Raw genomic sequence first — 21,891 nt, 5'->3', positions numbered from 1 at the left:
ATAGCAAAAAAATTGATAGTTTAGGCATTTTTATCCAATTGAATGATTCAGAAGACTCTAATATAATACATAAGATGATGCAATAATATAACCAAAGAAGCATTTAGTTAATGCAACAACAGGAGTAAAAATTGTTATATCATCACATACTATATGTTACCAGCAAATGCCTTCAAATATGTTGGTAACATAAAAAAGGATTGAGTGAAAACCACAAATAGGGTAATGTGCATCCGTGCATACTGACCAAATTGATACCTGTATGTCTTCCTTCTTTTACGTTAGTATGAACCACACGAATTCAATGGACTCTTCTGTTGGCTTTTCAGATGAGGGGTGCGATGGCTGGTGTTAATTAGCAGTTAAGCACTTACATAACAGCCAATTAATGAGGCTTGACTTTTGGTTTTCCAGTTGAGGGATGCGATGGTTGGTTCTAATTAGTAGGGACTTTTGGACTTCTAGATATTAAGCTTAATGGAAAAATTAAGAGAAAATGACAAAAAAGATAAATAGCATTCTAAGCTCTAGAGAGGTGCCAAATGCATCGGATCGACATGCGCGTCCCAATTGGAACACATTTGGTTCTCTTCTACTATTGAATTTAAGTTGGATACACAAAAAGTTACATCCGATACCAATGATTTGACTTACAATATGGTGAGTAACTTTAGTGGATCATTTGGCAGACATAGAATGGTTTCAATTCCAGTGTTAATTGGTGATGTTGTGAAGAGCTATGTGTCTTGAACCCTCCAAAATGTTGTTGTACCCATGTCGGATCGTCCGAAAATGCATAGCTTATTGACTATGGTTCCAACAGGCGGTATCTTTGAAGAGTCCGAGCAACATAAGTGAAGAAAGGATCAGAATATTATAAAATGCAGTTCTGTTTCATTCTTTTGATAAGACTTCTCAAGAAGAACTGATACTAATCTAACAATAATTTATCTTATTACGTACTAGTATTCAAGTGTCAGAATTTTCCCTGAAGGAAGCTTTGGTTTTAATTTATTGCTAAAGAGTGCAATAGAGGTGGACGCCCAAAGTTTATGTTCATTTCTGAAACTAGTAATACAGCCACAAAGTTTTTAACACAAACAAGCTATTCAAACAAACTAATCACACCTAAGATAATGGCACTACATTCCAGCAGTTTTCTTGTATAATTACCAGCAGTACATGAACATACAAAAACAATTTCTAACAGCTAAACTAAGCGTACATATATGGTACAAGAGATGCAATGATCACTTCCTCCCAGTGCTGCCCCGAAACAAGTCAGCAATTCGAGCTTCAAGATCCTCCACACTAAACTTGATATGCCTCTCTGTGTGCCTCCCCGTATCGTGCAACCTTGCAATAAAGTTGCGGTATGCTGGAGACAAAGCCCCTGCTACAGAATTCCTTATATCCTCCTTCAGTTGCTCATCAAAGATTATCCAAGTCGATTGAGTTTTACATATCTCCTCAAAGTATGAATTGAATAACTTAAGCTTTTCTTTCAAAGACCTCGTAGGTGACATACCATTATTGTTACTATTATTATCATTCTTGAGAGCTCCCAAAACTTTACTCCACGAACTTCTTTGATAATTTACATGATACTGCTTAACTTTGGCTGCATGTTTTCTTATCCAATCATCACCTAAAAGCAATCCCAACTCACTATCTTTAACCTTATGAACAATATATCTTTCATTATTCATCATAAAAACAGCCAACAAAGCAGAATCCTTGTAAGTCTTCGCTTTTGCTTCAAGATTACTCTCAAGTAACTCCATAATCCATGCCATTTGAACAGCCAAGGAAGACGACGACGAAAGTGCTCTATCATCATCCATTTCCTCAAAAACCTGTTGAAGAGTAATCCGTGATCGACAAGCTGCACGTAGATAATTCATTACATATCGAGTTATCGGATGTAACCCCCCACCTGGAACAGGCCCCTTAGCAGGATCACGACGAATCAAATTCTCTAATTCCATAAATAACCCTCTAATAGCCTCACCTAATCTTCTCCATATCGCCAACGCTTCATTCCTCAACAACACACAATATTGAGAATCCGAAAACAACACTTCAAATTCAGGCATCAAATCCCTAAGCGCCTCATAAACATCCAACACTTTAAAAAGCCTCTCAGGTGCCCGACTTGAAATAGCAATAGCATCAGCAAAATTCAGTAACTGAACCGTACAACTTCTAGAAACTTCCATAAATGACACATCACAAACCGATGTCAATCCGAAGAAAACACGATCACATAAACGCCGTTCACTTGGCAACAATATCCTTAACGATGCGTTGACCGCTTTGACCCATTTTTCAATCTCGTCTTCAAGATCATTCCACTGCATTTTCTGCACTTCATCAATACTTAGCTTCTTCTGTAAACCTAATCTACTCAAACTCTCTTCCAAAAACTCTCTTCTACACGCGCTATACGCGCGCGAACACTCTTTACCATACCCAGCAACCACCATTCTCTTAGCTATCTCATGTAAATCGCCTATAATTCCAGCTGGTAAGGCTTCAATAAGGATATCGTAATCAGTTACAGGAAGTGCTGTAGGAATCTCATCAGTACTAAAATCATCCGAATCTGAATCGTAGTTTTCGTCGCGCGTGAGATCCACGGGCTCAGAAGCGCGTTGCTGCATCAGGAGCGTTGCGAACTCATCTTCTAAACGGAACATAGCTTGTTGAAGTAAATCCTCAGCTTTATCAAGAAAAGTAGAAACAGAAACAGATTTGTCGTTATTCCATTCACGAATTGTGGATATCAATTCGTCAATGGAATGAAGGAAGGAGGTGGCGGAATCAGCTGAGTCGGACCATATGGGATGTTCAGTGGAGACGTAACGAGAGATCTGACGATGAAGAGATTTAAGGGTACGTTCAAGTGAATTGGCATTGGGTAGTTGATCTTGATCATCAGTTAGTTTTTCACGAAGACGATTATCGAAATTAGAGAAGATTTGAAGGATATCATCAGTCATAGTATCAGTATGACCGAGGGTTTTAGCAATATGACGAGCTACAGCTATGAGTTTTTCTTCACCATTTTCAGCCATGGTTACAATTGAAAATGCTTCTGCAATTGGGTTTTCCGTTTTCCAAATGGGTTTGTTTTTTTAATCTCTCTTTTTTTTTTAGAAAAATGTGAAGAAGGGATAGGGAAAAGAGAAGAGTGTGGGACCAACAGGAAAGTCATAGGAATACGCGCTTTTGTCGGTGAAATACAGCTGAAAGTATTAAATTAAAGAGAAAGTTACGTATTAAAAGCAATTGACTATTTCTCTCTTTACTTATTTGTTACTCCATCTGTTTTAATTTATGTAAATTCATTTCTTTTATCAGTTTGTGCAAAAAGAAAAAAGATTTTTTTTATATTTAAAAATAATTTATCATCACATAAAATATATATGACTCATTTTATATCATAATTTTAAAAGTCTTTTTTACTTTTTAAAATTGTATGCCCAGTTAATGAATTCACGTAAATTGAAATGAGGGAGTATTATTTGTGTCTTTTTTTCTTTTCTTCTTCTTTTTCTTTTTCTTTCGGCGTTGGATGCTTTTATCTTCATCTCTTTTCTGCTTCAACAGTCAAAAGATGAGCAATAATCAGAGACAACCTCGGTATCGACGATCTCAGTTGAGGTAATTTATGTTAGTAGGTTGCTTGCACGGTTTTCTTTTCCGTACTAGGAATATCGGTATCTTTTTTAGATTTGTTTATTATCGCACTATATGATTGTTTCTTTCACTTTGTTATAGTTCGCGTATATTCTACTCTCCCCGAATTTCAAGAAAAAGATAAAAATGGTCTCCTAACTATGATAGTAGGTTCAAAATAGTCCCTTAACTATACACTTAACGGTTTTAGTCCTTTAAGTTTGTTACAAGTTAACAAAAATGGTCTCTTAACTATGAGAGTAGATTCAAAATAGTCCCTTAACTATGAACTTAACGGTTTTGGTCCTTTATTTGTCATAAGTTGACAAAATGGTCCCTTAACTATGAGGGTTGGTTAAAAATAGTCCCTTAAGTATGCTTAACGGTTTGATAATGTCAAAAAATGGTGTCTCGAAACACAAAGACCGACGTACTCTATCGATTAAAACTGAGGGACTCCATCGACTAAATAAAATACACTAGACTTTAGAAATAGCAAAAACTAAAAAAGTTGTCACTACCAAAAACAAGCAAAAAAAACGATGGACGGAAAACGATGGATAAAATCGAGGGACACTATTTTTTTTTTTAATTTTTATTGTTTTTTACGAAAACCAACGGAAGTCCATCGGTTATTTTTGAGAAAAAATGCGCGGAAACTATTTTTTTTTTTAAAAAAGAACCACTACACTGGAAGTATTTAGTTTTCTCTAGTTTTCAGTAAAAACGAATCTAGTGTATTTTACTTAGCGAATGGACTCCCTCGATTTTAATCGACAGAATCTGTCGGTCTTTGTGCTCCGAGACACTATTTTTTGACATTATCAAGTCTGTAGGTTTTTCCTCAGTTTTTTTCTATAACCGACTAACGTCCGTCGGTTTTGTCCCGAGTTATTTGATCGATCTAGAGTTCTCACTAATTTTTCTCTTTTTTTCATAGTTCTCGTCAAATCTAACCAATAGAGTTCGATGAATATTTTGTCGAGACTAAAACTGTCAACTTATGGCAAACTTAAAGGACCAAAACCGTTAAGTGCATAGTTAAGGGACTATTTTGAACCTACTCTCATAGTTAAGGGACCGTTTTTGTTAACTTGTAACAAACTTAAAGGACTAAAACTGTTAAGTGCATTGTTAAGGGACTATTTTGAACCTACTATCATAGTTAAGGGACCATTTTTGTCCTTTTCTCCCGAATTTCATTTGGTTGGATTATACTGATTATGTTGTTGTTGAGCCGAGGGTCATATTGGAAAGAACCTCTCTATCTCTATGAGGTAAGAATAAATCGCGTACACTCTATCTTCTCCAAATTCTACGTACATTCTACTCTATACTGAATATGTTAGTTGTTGGTCTTGGATTTCTGAAATAAAAAATACTTCATTCTTGACCTGACCTTATTAATGCTCTTGAATATATTAGCCTGAAATGTATCTGCTATTTTCCTGTGTGTAAATATAATATTCATTATCACGCTTGACCTCCTTTGACTAACTTATGTGTTCTTTACATCTTTCATTCAGCACAGGTAGATGATTGGTATTGATTATCAGGTTCCCTCTCCATTCTCTGTGGTTCCACTAATTATTGTCTACGTTTTTATCCTAATTTATGTTTTTCAACTGTAGGAAGTGGATTTGCTTAAGCATGCGCCACCGGAAACAAAAATCTTTCTAGTTTCTTAGAAGAATGGTAAAGTCTCACTATCATTGTTCGCAAAATTGTTTCTTTTCGAAGTAAATCCAGGAGAGTAGCCTTTTTTGTTTCCCAGGAGAGTAAAAATTAATTGAATTAGGTAGGGGGCAAATTTTTGAAGTTGAACATCACAATGTGGCTTTGGCGGGTTGATGAAGCCTTTCCTCCAAATACATCTTCCAACGACAATGCGTTTAGATTACTTCTGGTGTTCTTTTTTAATCAATTTATCCATTTTTGGTTGAACCGTAAGTTACAAGTTATGTAGATATAATTCTGTTAATTTACTGCCACCGTAATAATTTATGTTGAGCTTCATTCCGGATAAAAGCTTTGGTTTCAGATTCTTATTGTAAATGACGAACATAGTTTTCGCTTTGAATTTTTCTGTTATTTTAGTTGGTTTGGTAATCATGTCAATTTGTGTTGTATTGTTGGTGCTTGGTTGATTTTTGAAAGTACTAACAAAACCTTCTACCACTATGCTGGCTTAGGAAGAGCAAAATATCTCATCACCAAACTGCGGACTGAGTTGATAATCGGATTAAGGGCATCAGTAATGTGCTTAACACCCCGTACCTTTAACCTAAGCTTTAATCATGATCCTAGACTTAGAAAATTCGATAAAGAATGTGGGAATTGAAAATTCCCTATTCAGTTGTAAGATAGGGGTTTACGCCCATGAACAGTGACCGTATTTCAATATACGGGCCGTAATTCAAGTCGCAAACTGGTACCAAGGATTTCTGAGCATTCTGGAATTTGACATTTGGATATCAAATGATTAAATACGGACCGTATTTCAAAATACGGCCCGTGTTTCAAAACGTATTTGGAATTTGGAAAAACTTCCTTGATGAAAGTTGTAGAGCTTTGAAATAACTTTCCAACGGTATATTATGGGGGTCAAACGGACATCTGTGCAAAGAGTTATGACCATTTTACTGAAGAGACGCAATGCAGTTCGTATTTCAAAATACGGCCAGTATTTAACTAGGCGGAAATTTCAATTTTCCAGAACAGTATATATTCATCCATATCAGTTCAAATCATTATTTTTCATTCCTTCAAGCCCTAGAATGACCTCCTACCCTCCTCCATCATCAAGAACACCAAGGTAAGACTACTCTAATTATTCCAACTCAATTATTATACATATCCTTGTAATCTAAACAAGAAATCATCATTCCTAAACTAGGGTTTCCAAGAAAACCTATCTCAAGGTTCAAGAATCAAGATTTAGGAAATCTTCTCCAAAACTCAAGTTTTTAATTCAAGTTTTGGAGCAATTAAGGTATGTAGAACTTCCATCCACATATGGGAATCTCTACGTTCTTCCCCATGCTCCGTTCTTGATATTCATGAAGTTCAAATCCTAGGGCATTAAACCCAACATATTGGTAGCCCGTATTTATGTATTTATGTACATGAATTTTGTATCTATATTCGTTATTGTATTCCTAATCTTCCATTACGGTTATTAGGAACCCTAGTTTAATCCATGAATCATGAATTCTTCCTCGTGTGTTCTCATTATTTTTATATGAAACTTTATGATTTTATCTAGCAAGTTACAAGCATGTTTTCAAGTCAATTATATATATAATTATGAACTATTGTTATTACTCATGAATCAAGAACATGTTTGCAAGATTTTGACAACTTATCTCAAGAAACCATATTACAAGATATTTCATGAAACCATGTTACAAGTTATTTCGTGAAATCATGATTACAAGTTATTTACAAGTTATTTCACGAAAATCATGGGCTTCTTAGCCAACTATATCATGTTCATGTTTTTGGGAATTGCTTAGTTAACCGAGAAGGCTCAGATAGCCTGAAACTACGTTACCACCGTAGGATAAGGGTTGTCAGCAAGGAGGCAACACCTTCATTATGCAGTTTGGATCCTTACATGCTTATTATTACTTAAATCTCATATCCCTGGCAAGGTGTGAGTGTTCTGCTAGTAGGACGCAAGTACCAGATCAGGTTGTCGGTTATACTATAGCATTCCCCACGTTACAAGCAGTTTTATATACATGTATTTCCATTGATTTACTGTTTTCAGACTTTACTCACGTTTCATGCTCATGTTCATGTTACATTTAATTTCAGTTCATGTCTTATACCTATGCTGTGCCACGTTCTTCACCTCAGCAGGTTTTACATACTAGTACTATTCACCAAGTACTAACGTCCCTTTTGCCCGGGGCCTGCACTTCACGGTGCAGATACCGGTTTTCAGGAGCATACACCTGCGCAGTAGGATCACCTCAGTTACCAGCTTATTGGTGAGCCCCACTCCTCTCGGGGTTCAACATAAAGTCTACATTAGTATTCAGTTTATGGTAGTCCAGGGCCATGTCCTGGTAGTTAGTATTCAAACATGTTTTAGAGGTTTTATAGACAGATGTTAGTCCACAGAGTCAGTTATGCTTTCATGTTTGCAAACTGTTATGTTTTCATGATATTTCATGCTACGAGAAAATTTCAAGACTTTATTCCGCAAATTACATTTTCATGATTCATTTAAATTGCATCATATATATTATATTGTTTTGATGCCCATGTTAACAAGCAAGCCATGAGGTTCGCTCGGACACATGCAAGCAAGGCCCGAGTGCCGTGTTACGCCCAGGCCATGGTTGGGGGCGTGGCAATGTGCTTGAAGATGCAACTATACATCCTATATTTTTTGTGTGTTACATATATTTACAATATACTAAGGAGCAACAAGAAGGTCTTGCTTCTCTTAGCTTTGTTCCCACTACTCATAAATTGGCATGCCCGTAGATCATTATCGGCATGTGTTTAGTCTTGTGAGGTCGTTCTTTGGTTCAGGCTTAGTGCCGCTTTAGATTGTTGTTTTCCTAACTGAATGTCCTGTGATGAAAGTGAAAAGCTGCTATGTAAAAAGTGGATATTAGCCTATATTACTTTAATTAATTTATACAAACAATTCTTTTGCAAATTGGAAAGGCTTTGATTTGTGTTACATTTCAAGTCCTTTAATGTTTGTGACAAGAAACTATGTTACATGCTTTATCCTTATTGTTGCCTTCTTGTTCGTTCTGGGTGGCTCTCTAATTCATCTATAAGTTGGACATTTCTCTTGATTTTTCACTATCTCACTGGACATGAACAATGAACTGTATATATCAAGCGAAAGTTCCTCCAATTTTGGTGAAATTGCAGCTGGGATATGCTTCTCCATTGAGCAGTGGGTCAATCGGCAACAACCTCTCTATCTCCCAAGGTAGGGGTAAGGTCGGCGTACACACTACCCTCCGCAAACCTCATTTGTGGAATTACACTGGATATTTTGTGGAATTACACTGGATATGTTGTTGTTGTTGCTGCTGCAGCTGGGAGAAAGCTGGCAGTCAAAGATGTGTTGACTCACTGAAACAGGAAGCACAAGTATGCTTAGTGGAATGAAAGTCATCACAGGTTGAGTTCAGTAACGAGAAGAACTGGTCCTGTTGATTAGTTATTTAGCTGAATAATTGTTTTGGACTTATTTTATGTGCCAGGTCATTTTTTGGATGGATACTTTATTTGTTTAATGTTGTGTTGCAACTAGATGAAGAACGTAAGCTTAGGCAATTTTAGCTTTATGTTTTTTTTTTTTTTTACATGATCTGCTTTTTCCTTCTCTTTTTTCTTTACTGTCATCCTTTCATCACCAAATAACTATGCGAAGCATCCACAAATCATGCACCACTTGCAAATTTAAAATGTTTGTACTCAGGACCGGCCATGCACATCTAGTTATTTTTATATGCCATTATTATAGTGGCCAAGCCAATTGCTCTAACGAGAGAAATGGTTTTGTAGCCTACTTACAAAATGTTTACGGTTTTATGTCCTTTTACAAGAGATTTTTATTTTTACACATAAGAGATTTGAAAATGTCATTTTCTTCTCTATTCAAATTGTAAGAAATTAAGAGATCTCATTTCCTCGTGATTAACTCTTTCATCCTGATCATAATGGTTCTCTTCTTCCCATTACCATTGATTAATTTAGATAAATTATTTAGCCCACCAAAAAAAAACAAAGGGCTGCTAACTGCTAATTAGCTAGCTATCTATATACACCATTCAAGTTATTTTAATATAAAATGCTTTCCATCTGGAGCCCTTTCTTGAATATATGAAAATTGATTCAATTAGTTAAGTGAAGACACACGGGAGAGCAAAAATGATTATGGTGGCAATAAATCTTAATTACGCAAACACACTAATTATTATGATCAACGCGATTTGTATTTTTTAAATAAGAAGATGCATAATAGCCTGATGTTGTCAATCGTGATCTAGCTATAAGCCCACTGAATAGACAGCTATGTAATTCTTTTAAAAGGAAAAAATCAAAGAAAATAATTATGATGTGACAAACAAATCAAATTAAAGATAATAATGGAGAAGGAAGTTTCAAAGTTATGGAGATTGTCTGATTATTCTTCCCATTTAGAAAAGTTTGGGCATGTGTGTTCTGCCATGAAGATTCATGTCGTGAAATAATTATGGAGTTTGTACAATTTTAGAGTGGAAGTAGTTATGGAGTTTGTCCTTTTATTTTCTGTCAATAATTTCAGTGGGACATCTAGCCAGTTTTATGGAGTAACATTTTTGCTTTGCATTGTCAAGTCCCTCCAAAAGGGCCACCATCGCATGTACAAAATTTCTTCAATTTGGGTAAACTTTACACATTATTTGATCAGTATTTTTATTCCAAGGGTAAAAGGGAAAGAAACAGGAGTTGGGGTAACTCAAAATCATTTTTGTTGAGATTGCTTTTGAGAAAAATAACTCAATATGTGTGAGCTTTTGAGAATAAAAGATATACGAGAGCCGTGGTAGATTAACAGCCGATGTAAGACTTATCAATTCATAATGAATTCTCATAATACATATATCATTGAAATGTGTAGTCCACCTTGGCACGCATTACGTTGGCACCAAGATGAGATAAAAAAGAGCAAGGGCACATTGCCGTCTGTGTATGCGAGGAAGTATGAGCAAGGGTTTTCATGTCATGAGAGGTACATGTAAAGAAGTTAACTCCACTATATAAGTAATAATAAGTGTCTAGATGTGGCGCAAATATCAAAAGACACCCACATCATGAAAAAACGTGGGTTAAAAAACTAGTTTCACCACATCAAAGCCCGCTCTATGCAACCTGAAAAAATAGGTTCTTGCATTAAGGTCGTATGGTAGTAAAAAAAGCTAGTCCAAAAGAGTCGAATTCGGAGAAGTATATGAAACATAGGCACTTTGACAAGCAACTCAATGGAATTACTGGATATCCTAAACAGTAGATTTGATATCAACCTACGTGAATGGACATGGCAAAAGCTAGAGATTAAATAATAGAGAAAAAAACATCAAATCACTCCTAAACTTGCACCGAAAATTCACTTTAACGATTAAACTTTACTGACAATTCTTTACCCCCTAAACAACTTAAACGTGATTATGTTCAACCTTACTTGGCCCAGACCATTTGAGAATTGGGTGTTGTTTCAGCACTCGCCTTGTGATAGGTCCACGTCATTTAATGAGTTTTTTTTTTCCGTCTAAACCAAAAAACAACTATCATATTTACAATCCGTCCCCCAAATAAAATAACCCAACTCGTTCCCAAACAAACACCTTCCCACCCCAAAATGATGAAAGCCAAGCCACAGGTAGAGAGTCGAGTCAGCAGCAAGATTCGAGTCGGCCATGGATAATTAATAGTATTATATAGGTCAATTAAACTTGGAATTTGTTAAGCACGTCATATTTTGTAGATGAAACAGCTTAAACACATGGTTTACAGCCTAAACAATTTCCTTTTAATAAGAGTCGCTAATTAATGTCAACTAAACATTAATGTTCATCTGCCGGAGGAAAGAAAATTGAATTAAAATAGTGTCTTAATTTATGTGATACACTTTTCTTTTTAATTTGTCTCAAAAAGAATGATACATTTTCTTATTTGACAATAATTTAACTTTAAACTTTACTTTTTATGCTTAACGAGAAGATCTATAAGCACATAAATATCCTTAGCTTATTTTAGACCACAAGATTCAAAATCTTTTTTAATTTCTTAAACTTCGTGCCCAGTCAAACTATATCACATAAATTGAAACAAAGAGAATAGTAATTAGAGGGTTCATAGCGGCCATAGATTTTATCTAAGCTAATTGATGGAGTAGATCCAGAAACAATTACTTCCAGCAGGAAGAAAATGATGAAAGCTCCGGGTAGAGACTAGTTCTTGATTTTCTGGCAGATGGCGTCACCGGTATATTAAACATGTTGGGTTTCGTTAGCCTTGCGAGTATTTCATTCTCCGGCGATATGGGCTTGGAGAAGTGTGAAAATTCCGGCGAGTTAGTTAGATGTTTTTGGGATGTAAAAATTAATTTCAGTATGGCCTTAGTTTGGGATTTAAATTATTTTTGCTTTTTAAAAAAAATCTTTAGTAGGTTAAATTTTGTGAATAACGCGCCCATTAACAAAGGTGTAGTACGCGCTTGCCTGTGGGCAAGGGCGGGTCCAATAAAATTCACTTGAAAGTTGTTTAGGTAGTATTTAAATGCCCGTAAAGTTTAATTGCTGAAGTGAGGTTTCGATGCAAGTCTAGGAGTGATTTTATGTATTTTCTCTAAATAATACAAGTTATAAATTATGATATTTTGAGATAGATAAAAATATAATTGGGGTTGGAATTATTGTAGAACCAAGACCCAAAGGTAAGGTTATAAAGATAAAACGAGTTGAAGAAATAATTATTGCATGCATTAAGTTAAGGCTTGTATAAGGAAAGGAGAAAGTCGATGTTATTAGTGCTTCTGCTAAATAGAATAGATGCAAAATCTAAATCTAAGTTTTGGGAGGATATGGACACCTTGGTCCAAGGGATTCCAGAAGATCAACAAATCCTAATATGGAGAGATCTAAACGGTCATGTAGGTAAAGGTAACGACGGTTTTGAACAAGCAATTGGGGCTATGTTTATCATAGCTAATTACACATATTTTAGAAAGAGAGACTTTACCTAATAATTTGTAAGCAGGGGTAAACATAGGCAAATATAATTCATCCTTTCAAGAAAAGTGATAGTACTACGTACGTGTAAGGACTATAAGTGTCACAGTATTAAATGTGACACTTAAGAATAGAGTGAGAAGAGGAGGCGACTTGAAAACAGTCTGAATTAGGAGCCCATTTGGCTTAGCTTATAAGTTATTTTCAGTTTTTTTGAGTGTTTGGCTGGTCAGCTTATAAGTCATTTTGTGCTTAAAATAAGCCCAAAAAAAAATTTGACCCGTTTGGCTTAGCTTAAAAAAAGCAGCTTATAAGCTGCTTTTTTTTAAGTCCATCCAAACAGGCTCTAGGTAATGGACATTAAAGCGCAATAACCAATTGCCGCTAATTATATTCTAGAATTAATTATTACCGGCAATACCAAACTTCAGCCCTAACAATAAATGCCGCTAAAGGCTTTACCGACCTTAGATCTAATGGCATTAATCAATTACTGATAAATGATTTTGTGGCAATAACTATTGTCGCTAATTATATTCTAGAATTAATTATTACCGGCAGCACAAAACTTCAGCCCTAACAATAAATGCCGCTAAAGGCTTTACCGACCTTAGATCTAATGGCATTAACCAATTGCTGGTAAATGATTTTGTGGTAATAACTATTGCCGCTAATTATATTCTAGAATTAATTATTACCGGCAACACCAAACTTCAGCCCTAACAATAAATGCCGCTAAAGGCTTTACCGACCTTAGATCTAATGGCATTAACCAATTGCTGGTAAATGATTTTGTGGCAATAACTATTGCCGCTAATTATATTCTAGAATTAATTATTACCGGCAACACCAAACTTCAGCCCTAATAATAAATGCCGCTAAAGGCTTTACCGACCTTAGATCTAATGACATTAACCAATTGCTGGTAAATGTTTTTGTGAAAATAATTATTACCGCTAAAAGAAAAATATATTGCCACTAAAAACCTCTTTGGTGCAGTGAGACTATCATGAGAGAAGCTATGACCACCCAACATTATACTTTTAGAGGTCTTAAATGTGACACTTAAGAATAGAGTGAGAAGAGGAGGCGACTTGAAAACAGTCTGAATTGGGTAATCGACATTAAAGGGCAATAACCAATTGGTGTTTCAGAAAAAGCTATGGGACAAGGGAGATTGGGAGCTTTAGGGGGGAGGCAGACACTCGGTAGAAGGAAATGTCAAGTTGCATTGAAAAAGTGGCAACTAAAATGTTAAATGTGTTATGAAATATATTATGGATGTCCAATACACAAATATAATGCTTCTCCTCTACCATCTTAATGGTTCCTCCATTTTCCTCCACCATCTTAATGATTCCTCCATTTTCCTCCACAATCTTAATGGTTCCTCCATTTTCTCATATATTGAAGGCATATGTAGCACTACAAATAGAGGCATAAGTTTTCATATGAAATACACTTGTAACACATTTTGGAAGAATAGTAAAAATCTCTCCTCTTTTGTCATTCTATTTCTATGGTTTTCATCCTTTAATATTGTGACTCTTTTAGCTTCATTTTATAACACGTTATCAGCACGAGACTCTGCCGTTCCGAGCAAATACTTTAAAGCCTCGAAGGTATTGATTTTCTATCTTTCTTTACTAATGGCAAATCTTACCAAACGTGAATTTGTAGCTTTAGATATATCCGGCAATACCTATATGTCTTGGATTCTTGACGCCGAAATTCACCTTAATGCGATGGGTCTGGTAGACACGATCAAAGATAAAAATGAGACATCAAACCAAGACCGTGCCAAGGCTATGATATTCCTCCGCCATCACCTTGATGAGGACTTGAAAATGGAATATATCTCACTGTTAAAGATCCTCTTACTCTGTGGAATAATTTAAAAGATAGATATGACCACCTGAAGATGGTCATACTTCCACAAGCACGTTTTGATTGGCTCCATTTAAGGCTACAAGATTTTAAATCTATTAAGGCATATAATTTCGCCATGTTTAAAATTATTTCTCAGTTGAAATTATGTGGTGAAAATATTACTGATCATGATATGCTGGAGAAAACATTCTCCACTTATCCTGCCTCGAGTATGCTCCTGCAGCAGCAATACCGAGAGATGAAATTCAAGAAATATTCTGATTTAATAGCACATCTTTTAGTGGCTGAACAACATAATGAATTATTAATGAAAAATCATGAAAGCCGACCCACTGGTACTGCCCCATTTCCTGAAGTGAATGAGGCAAATTTTCGTCATTCTAGGCGTCAAAGAGTTTGTGGCCCCAGTCGTGGTCATGGTCGTGGTCGAGGAAGGAATTTTAATCATGATTCTCGTCTTGCACCAAAAAATATCCTTCACCACCAGCAGTGTAAAAGGAAGGATGAAAAGCATAAAGTTGTGCAAAAGAAAAATTCAGAAAATAAATGCTTCCGATGTGGAGGAAGGGGCACTGGTCACGTACCTGTCGTACGCCAAAGCACCTAGTTGATTTGTATCAAGCCTCTCTCAAAAGGGCAGAAAAGGATGCCGAAGCAAATTTTATTTCTGAAGATAATGTTGAGCCCATGCATCTAGATGTGGCAGATTTCTTTGAACTCCCTGAAGGGAAAATAGATCATTTGATCGGTGATGGATCTGTAAAAACTTAGATATTTCATACGTGTCGTTTGTATGTGGTTATGTTTCCATGTTTATGTAAATGAAATGTGTGTAATGCTTTGTTTAAATAGTAATATATGTAATAAAATGTGTGTAATGCTTTACCTAATCATAATATCTACTTTCATATTCACTTTATCTATTATTTCATTTTGAAGAATCTATGGAAATTCCTCAAATTTTATTTGGATCAATGACCAATCATGAAGATATTTGTGTGATTGATAGTGGAACAACACATGCCATATTCAAAGATGAGAAATACTTTTCTCACTTGCATAGAAAAAGGGGAAATATTAATACAATTTCTGGAAATTTAAAATTGATTGAAGGCTCCGGAAGAGCTACTATATTTCTGACTAAGGGGACGAAACTTGTTATAGAAGATGCATTATTCTCTTCTAAATCCCCAAGAAACTTGTTAAGTTCCAAAGATATCCGCCGTAATGGATATCACGCTGAGACATTAAACGAAATAAATGATGAATATCTTGCCATTACAAAGAATGTCTCCGGCCAGAAATATGTTTTGGAGAAATTGCCAACTTTGTCTTCTGGTCTGTATTATGCAAAAATTAGTACAATTGAAGCACACTCGATCGTAAATCAGAAGTTTAATGATTCAAGTACTTTTATGCTTTGGCATGACCGAATAGGTCACCCTGGATCAATAATGATGAGACGAATTATTGAAAATTCAAATGGGCATCCACTTAAGAACTTGAAGATTCTTGAAAGTGGTGAATTTTCATGTGTTGCTTGTTATCAGGGTAAGTTGATAGCTAAGCCATCACCAATGAAAGTTGACATTGAATCCCCTGCTTTTCTAGAACATATACATGGGGATATAAGTGGACCTATTCATCCACCTTGTGGGTCATTCAGATATTTTATGGTCCTAATAGACGCATCTTCAAGATGGTCTCATGTGTGCCTCCTATCGTCTCGAAACCTGGCGTTTTCGAAATTATTGGCACAAATAATACGCTTAAGGGCACAGTGTCCGGATTATCCCATTAAGGCTATACGTCTCGATAATGCCGGAGAATTTACGTCTCAATCTTTTGATGATTATTGTTTATCAGTTGGGATAAAAGTTGAACATCCTGTAGCACATGTTCATACCCAAAATGGCCTTGCTGAGCCATTTATTAAACGACTACAATTGATAGCAAGACCACTACTTATGAAAACACGGTTGCCCACTTCCGTCTGGGGACATGCTATCTTACATGCAGCATCTCTTATTCGCCTCAGACCGACTCATTATAATAAATACTCCCCGTCACAATTAGTATTTGGTCATGAACCAAATATTGCTCATCTCCGAATCTTTGGTTGTGCTGTATATGTGCCTGTAGCACCACCACAGCGTACTAAAATGGCCCCCCAAAGAAGGTTAGGTATATATGTTGGGTTTGAATCACCCTCTATTATTCGCTATCTTGAGCCATTGACGGGAGATTTATTCACTGCCCGATTTGCAGATTGTCGATTTGATGAAACAAATTTTCCACAATTAGGGGGAGAGAGAAAAGAAATCAAAAGAGAAATTGTGTGGAAAGTTCCATCACTATCTCATTTTGATCCACGTGCCCCCATATGTGAACAGGAGATCCACAAGATCATTCACTTGCAAAAAATAGCAAATCAAATGCCAGACGCATTTATTGATTTGAAAAGGATAACTAAGTCACATATCCCTGCAGAGAATGTGCCTATCCGAATTGATGTCCCAAATGGAAAATCTACTAGTGTCATAGCCTCTGAATCTCATGCACGCCTGAAGCGTGGTAGGCCATTGGGTTCTAAGGATAAAAATCCTAGAAAAAGAAACACGAAAAATGATGAAAATGACACTATGAAAGAATATCATGAAGATATTCAAGATCTGACTAATCCTGATGCTCCTGAAGATATTAGGGAACCCGAGACTCAAGTAAATAAAGAACTATCATTGAGTTCTTCTGGTGATGGGATAAATTTGAATCGATCGAAGATTATGGTGGATAATGTTTTTGCATATAATGTTGCCCTAAATATTATGAAAGACATTGACGATCAGGAACCCCAATCTGTCGAAGAATGTCGACGAAGATATGATTGGCCAAAATGGCAAGAGGCAGTTCAATCAGAATTGAATTCACTTGCCAAACATGAGGTTTTTGGACCTATAGTCCAAACGCCTAATGGTGTAAAACCAATTGGCCATAAATGGGTTTTTGTGCGAAAAAGGAATGAGAGAAATGAAATTGTGAGATACAAGGCACGCCTTGTTGCACAAGGATTCTCTCAACGACCCGGTATCGACTATGAAGAAACATATTCACCAGTTATGGATGGCATAACATTTCGATATCTCATCAGTTTAGCTGTACATGAAAACCTTGAAATACATCTGATGGATGTGGTTACAGCTTACCTTTATGACTCACTTGATAATGAAGTCTATATGAAAATTCCTGAAGGATTTAAAATGCCTGAAGCAATTAACTCAAAGTCTCGGGAGATGTATTCAATCAGATTACAAAGATCGTTGTATGGTCTAAAACAATCAGGGTGCATGTGGTACAATCGCCTCAGTGAGTACTTGGTAAAAGAAGGTTATATAAATGATGCCATTTGTCCATGTGTTTTTATTAAGAAATCAAAATCGGAGTTCGTTATAATCGCTGTTTATGTTGATGACATAAACCTAATTGGAACTCCATAAGAGCTCCAAAAGGCGATTGAATATTTAAAGAAAGAATTTGAGATGAAAGATCTGGGAAAAGCAAAACTTTGTCTTGGTTTGTAGATTGAACATTTGACAGATGGGATCCTTATCCATCAATCTGCTTATACCAAAAAGGTTTTAAAAAGATTTTACATGGACAATGCGCATCCTTTAAGTACTCCAATGGTTGTTCACTCACTTGAAGTGAGTAAAGATCCGTTCCGACCTCAAGAAGAAAATGAAGAGCTTCTTGGTCCTGAAGTACCATATCTTAGTGCAATTGGTGCACTTATGTATCTTGCTAACGCTACAAGACTTGACATAGCGTTCTCTGTTAATTTGCTAGCAAGATATAGCTCTTCTCCTACATGAAGGCATTGGAACGGAGTTAAGCATATATTGCGATATCTGAAGGGAACTAGTGATATGGGTCTGTTTTATACTAACAAAGGTAGTACAGATCTTGTTGGTTATGCAGATGCAGGTTATTTATCTGATCCACATAAAGCTCGATCTCAAACAGGCTATCTGTTTACATGCGGAGGTACTGCTATATCATGGCGATCCACAAAGCAGTCCATTGTTGCTACTTCTTCGAATCATGCTGAGATAATAGCCATTCATGAAGCAAGTAGAGAATGTGTGTGGTTGAGATCAGTGATACATTTCATCAGAAAAAGATGTGGCTTGATGTGTGATACAAAATTACCCACAGTATTATATGAAGATAATGCTGCATGCATAGCTCAATTAAAAGGAGGATTTATAAAAGGAGATAGAACGAAGCACATTTCACCAAAGTTATTTTTCAGACATGATCTCCAGAAGAAAGGTGATATTGATGTGCAACAAATTCGTTCAAGTGACAATCCTGCAGATTTGTTCACCAAATCTTTGCCAACTTCAACTCTTGAGAAGATGATATTCAAGATTGGAATGTGAAGACTCCGACATCTGAATATTGGTCTTCGTCAGGGGGAGTGAAATACGCGTTGTACTCTTTTTTCCTTAACCAAGTTTTGTCCCATTGGGTTTTCTTGGTAAGGTTTTTAATGAGGCAGTTCTCAAAGCGTATTACTAGATATGTGTACTCTTTTTTTTCCTTCATTGAGGCTTTTTCCCACAGGATTTTTCCCAATAAGGTTTTTAACAATGCACATCATCTATGGACATCCAAGGGGGAGTGTTATGAAATATATTATGGATGTCCAATACACAAATATAATGCTTCTCCTCCACCATCTTAATGGTTCCTCCATTTTCCTCCACCATCTTAATGGTTCCTCCATTTTCTCATATATTGAATGCATATATAGCACTATAAATAGAGGCATAAGTTTTCATATGAAATACACTTGTAACACATTTTGGAAGAATAGTAAAAATCTCTTCTCTTTTGTCATTCTATTTCTATTGTTTTCATCTTTTAATATTGTGACTCTTTTAGCTTCATTTTATAACAAAATGCATTTAATAGTCTCGACTACAAAGTTCTGGTGGTGGAATGAGGAGGTATAAAGAGTCATATTAAAGCTAAAAGAGAATGTCATAGGAAATTTCCAAAAGCAAGACGGGGAAACCTTTGAATTGAAGAATACAAGAGAGCTAAGAAGACTATTAGTACAGCCCAAGCGGAAGCTCTAAATGGTTTCTAGGGACACGAGGATAAAAAATGTTTAAACTAGCACGACTAAGAAAGAAGAAAAGGATTTAGTCAGGTGAATTGTATATTAGAGCCTGTTTGGATGGGCTTATGCCTATAAGCTGTTTGCAGCTTATAAGTTAAAAAAAATAAGTTGGGGTAGTCTAACTTATTTTTTTTGGCTTATAAGCTGAAAACAGCTTATAAGCTGCTTTAGATAAGCTAAGTCAAATGGGCCCAATTATTTTTTTGAGCTTATTTTAAGCACAAAATGACTTTAAGCTGGTCAGCCAAACACTCAAAAAAACTGAAAACAGCTTATAAGCAACTTATAGGCAACTTATAAGCCAATCCAAACGGGCTCTTAAACTACTTTGATTGCGTGAAAAATCAATTCCACCTTAGCATAAATAAGTTGATTTTTTTAATTCATGGAATCCAAGAAGGTTTGAAAATAGTTGTAACTCACAGGGAGAAATGAATTAAACTCGAGGTAATGAAAATTAGGCCACATGAAAATGAGGGGTAATTGAATCAAGCCAAAGGATCCTTGAGAAGGGAAGGTCAGTAACTGTATTATTAATGCAGCTAAAGAATCAAAGGAAAGTATATAAAAGTCGTGAAAAAGGAAAAATACTGGAGGAAGATGTGCTCTTTCATGGATTCCAATATTTTTCAGTTCACTAAAAACAACCTACTCTCTACATATTTTTAGGTAGGAACAGACATATAGATAACTGTGTCTGTCAAACATACAAATTGAGATGTTTCAAATTAGGCCATATGAAAATGACAGGGGTAATTGCATCAAGCCAAAGGATCCTTGAGAAGGGAAGGTCAGTAACAGCATTATTAATGCAGCTAAAGAATCAAGGGAAAGCATATAAAAGTCGTGAAAAAGGAAAAATACTGAAGGAAGATGTGCTCTTTCATGGATTCCAATATTTTTCAGTACACTAAAAACAACCTACTCTCTGCATATTTTTAGGTAGGAACGGACATATAGATAACTATGTCTATCAAAAGTACAAATTGAGATGTTTCTTAAAATCCATTAGCAACTCACTAGTCCAATTAATTTAAATTTGTAAAAATAATAATCAGTAATTACTTTTTGGCTATGTCTTTCGAAAATGATCATTGTCATAGAGTTTCAATTACTAAGGGTGATTTTTTTTTTTTTAATCCTCCCCCCAATAGCTCTCTCCTTTGCTTCCTTGGTGACTTGAACTCGCAACCTTCGGGTTGAAAGTGAATCTTACACTTTAGATTTTGTTGTGTAGGGTCCATTTAAGTAAACTTTCACATTAAAAGTTTCTCAATTTTTCAAGGGTCGAACTCGAGACCTCTAAATAATAGTGACGGTAGGGGTGTACATGGATCGGGTTAGTTCGAATTTCTTAAACACCAAACCAAACCAATTGCGTCGGGTTTTTAAATTTATACACCAAACCAAACCAATAAAATTCGGATTTTTCAACCTCGGGTTTTCTCGGGTTATTCGGGTTTTTTTTTCCGGAATAATCTTAATACAAAATATGTAACTTAGATGTCAAATATTTCTTTTGTCCTAGTACGATACAACTATGTAATTAAGGTGTTTCAGAAGAAAATAACACAAAATGTGAGAAGAGTGATGACATTGTATTAAAATATTCAACAAAAGATAATAAAATCGGTTAAAATAAATATTGCTAATTAATAAGCCATAAAGAAAATGACCATAATCTAAAAATACTAAGTCATGCTAAAATAAGTACGGCTAATAAGTATTAATTAATTACATGATAAGAAAAAAAACTTAAGTTCTGTATTTTCACTCTCTAAACCAATTATGCAAAACTAAATAATAGATATCCAACATTATTGTCATTTCTATGGGTAAATTGAAATTCTTTTGTTAATATTAGTGTTGAGTTAGTTTTGGTTTGGACTTTATATGAGTTATTAATATCCATAGAATATAAAACTTATTCACATTCAAAATCCTAAGTTCAAGCTTGAATAATATGATAATAGATGAAAAACTATGAAAAAATTAAGAAATATTTATAAATTACATTATAAATAAATATTTTTATGTATAAAATATTTTAAAAATTGAATACATGTAATGTCGGGTTGGTTTGGTTCGGTTTGACTTTTTTTAGCTAAAACCAAACCAAACCAATTATGGTCGGGTTTTTTTTCCAACACCAAACCAAGTCAAACCAAACCACTAGTCGGATTTTTTTCTCGGTTTGACTCGATTTATCGGTTTGGTGCGGTTTATCGGTTTACTTTGTACACCCTAAGAGACGGGGTCTTGTCCAATCTACCACATTCATTCGGGGGAGGTTCACGAATACTTCTTTTGTTTTCTCTTATACTTCAAAAGAAAAACAGAATGAAAGAAAGAATCAAATTTTCGGGTTGGTTTGATTGTGAACAA

At 35.5% G+C, this 21,891-nt stretch overlaps 1 protein-coding gene and 1 long non-coding RNA gene across 2 annotated transcripts; one reads left to right on the top strand and one right to left on the bottom strand.

Moving 5' to 3' along the window:
- Positions 1-1,036: 1,036 nt before the first annotated feature.
- Positions 1,037-3,222, bottom strand: LOC132635221 (exocyst complex component EXO70B1). Its single transcript, XM_060351515.1, has one exon. The coding sequence runs from the start codon at positions 3,075-3,077 to the stop codon at positions 1,251-1,253; it is 1,827 nt and encodes a 608-aa protein (XP_060207498.1). The 5' UTR covers positions 3,078-3,222; the 3' UTR covers positions 1,037-1,250.
- Positions 3,223-3,672: 450 nt separating this feature from the next.
- LOC132635222 (uncharacterized) lies at positions 3,673-6,487 on the top strand. The gene is made up of 3 exons (XR_009580470.1): positions 3,673-5,237; positions 5,313-5,376; positions 5,874-6,487. It is a non-coding gene; the product is annotated as an uncharacterized LOC132635222 (long non-coding RNA).
- The last annotated feature ends 15,404 nt before the right edge of the window (positions 6,488-21,891 follow it).

This window comes from Lycium barbarum, chromosome 4 (assembly GCF_019175385.1).
Source record: "Lycium barbarum isolate Lr01 chromosome 4, ASM1917538v2, whole genome shotgun sequence".
NCBI lineage: Eukaryota > Viridiplantae > Streptophyta > Magnoliopsida > Solanales > Solanaceae > Lycium > Lycium barbarum.
This window is presented reverse-complemented; position numbering and strand designations above follow the sequence as displayed.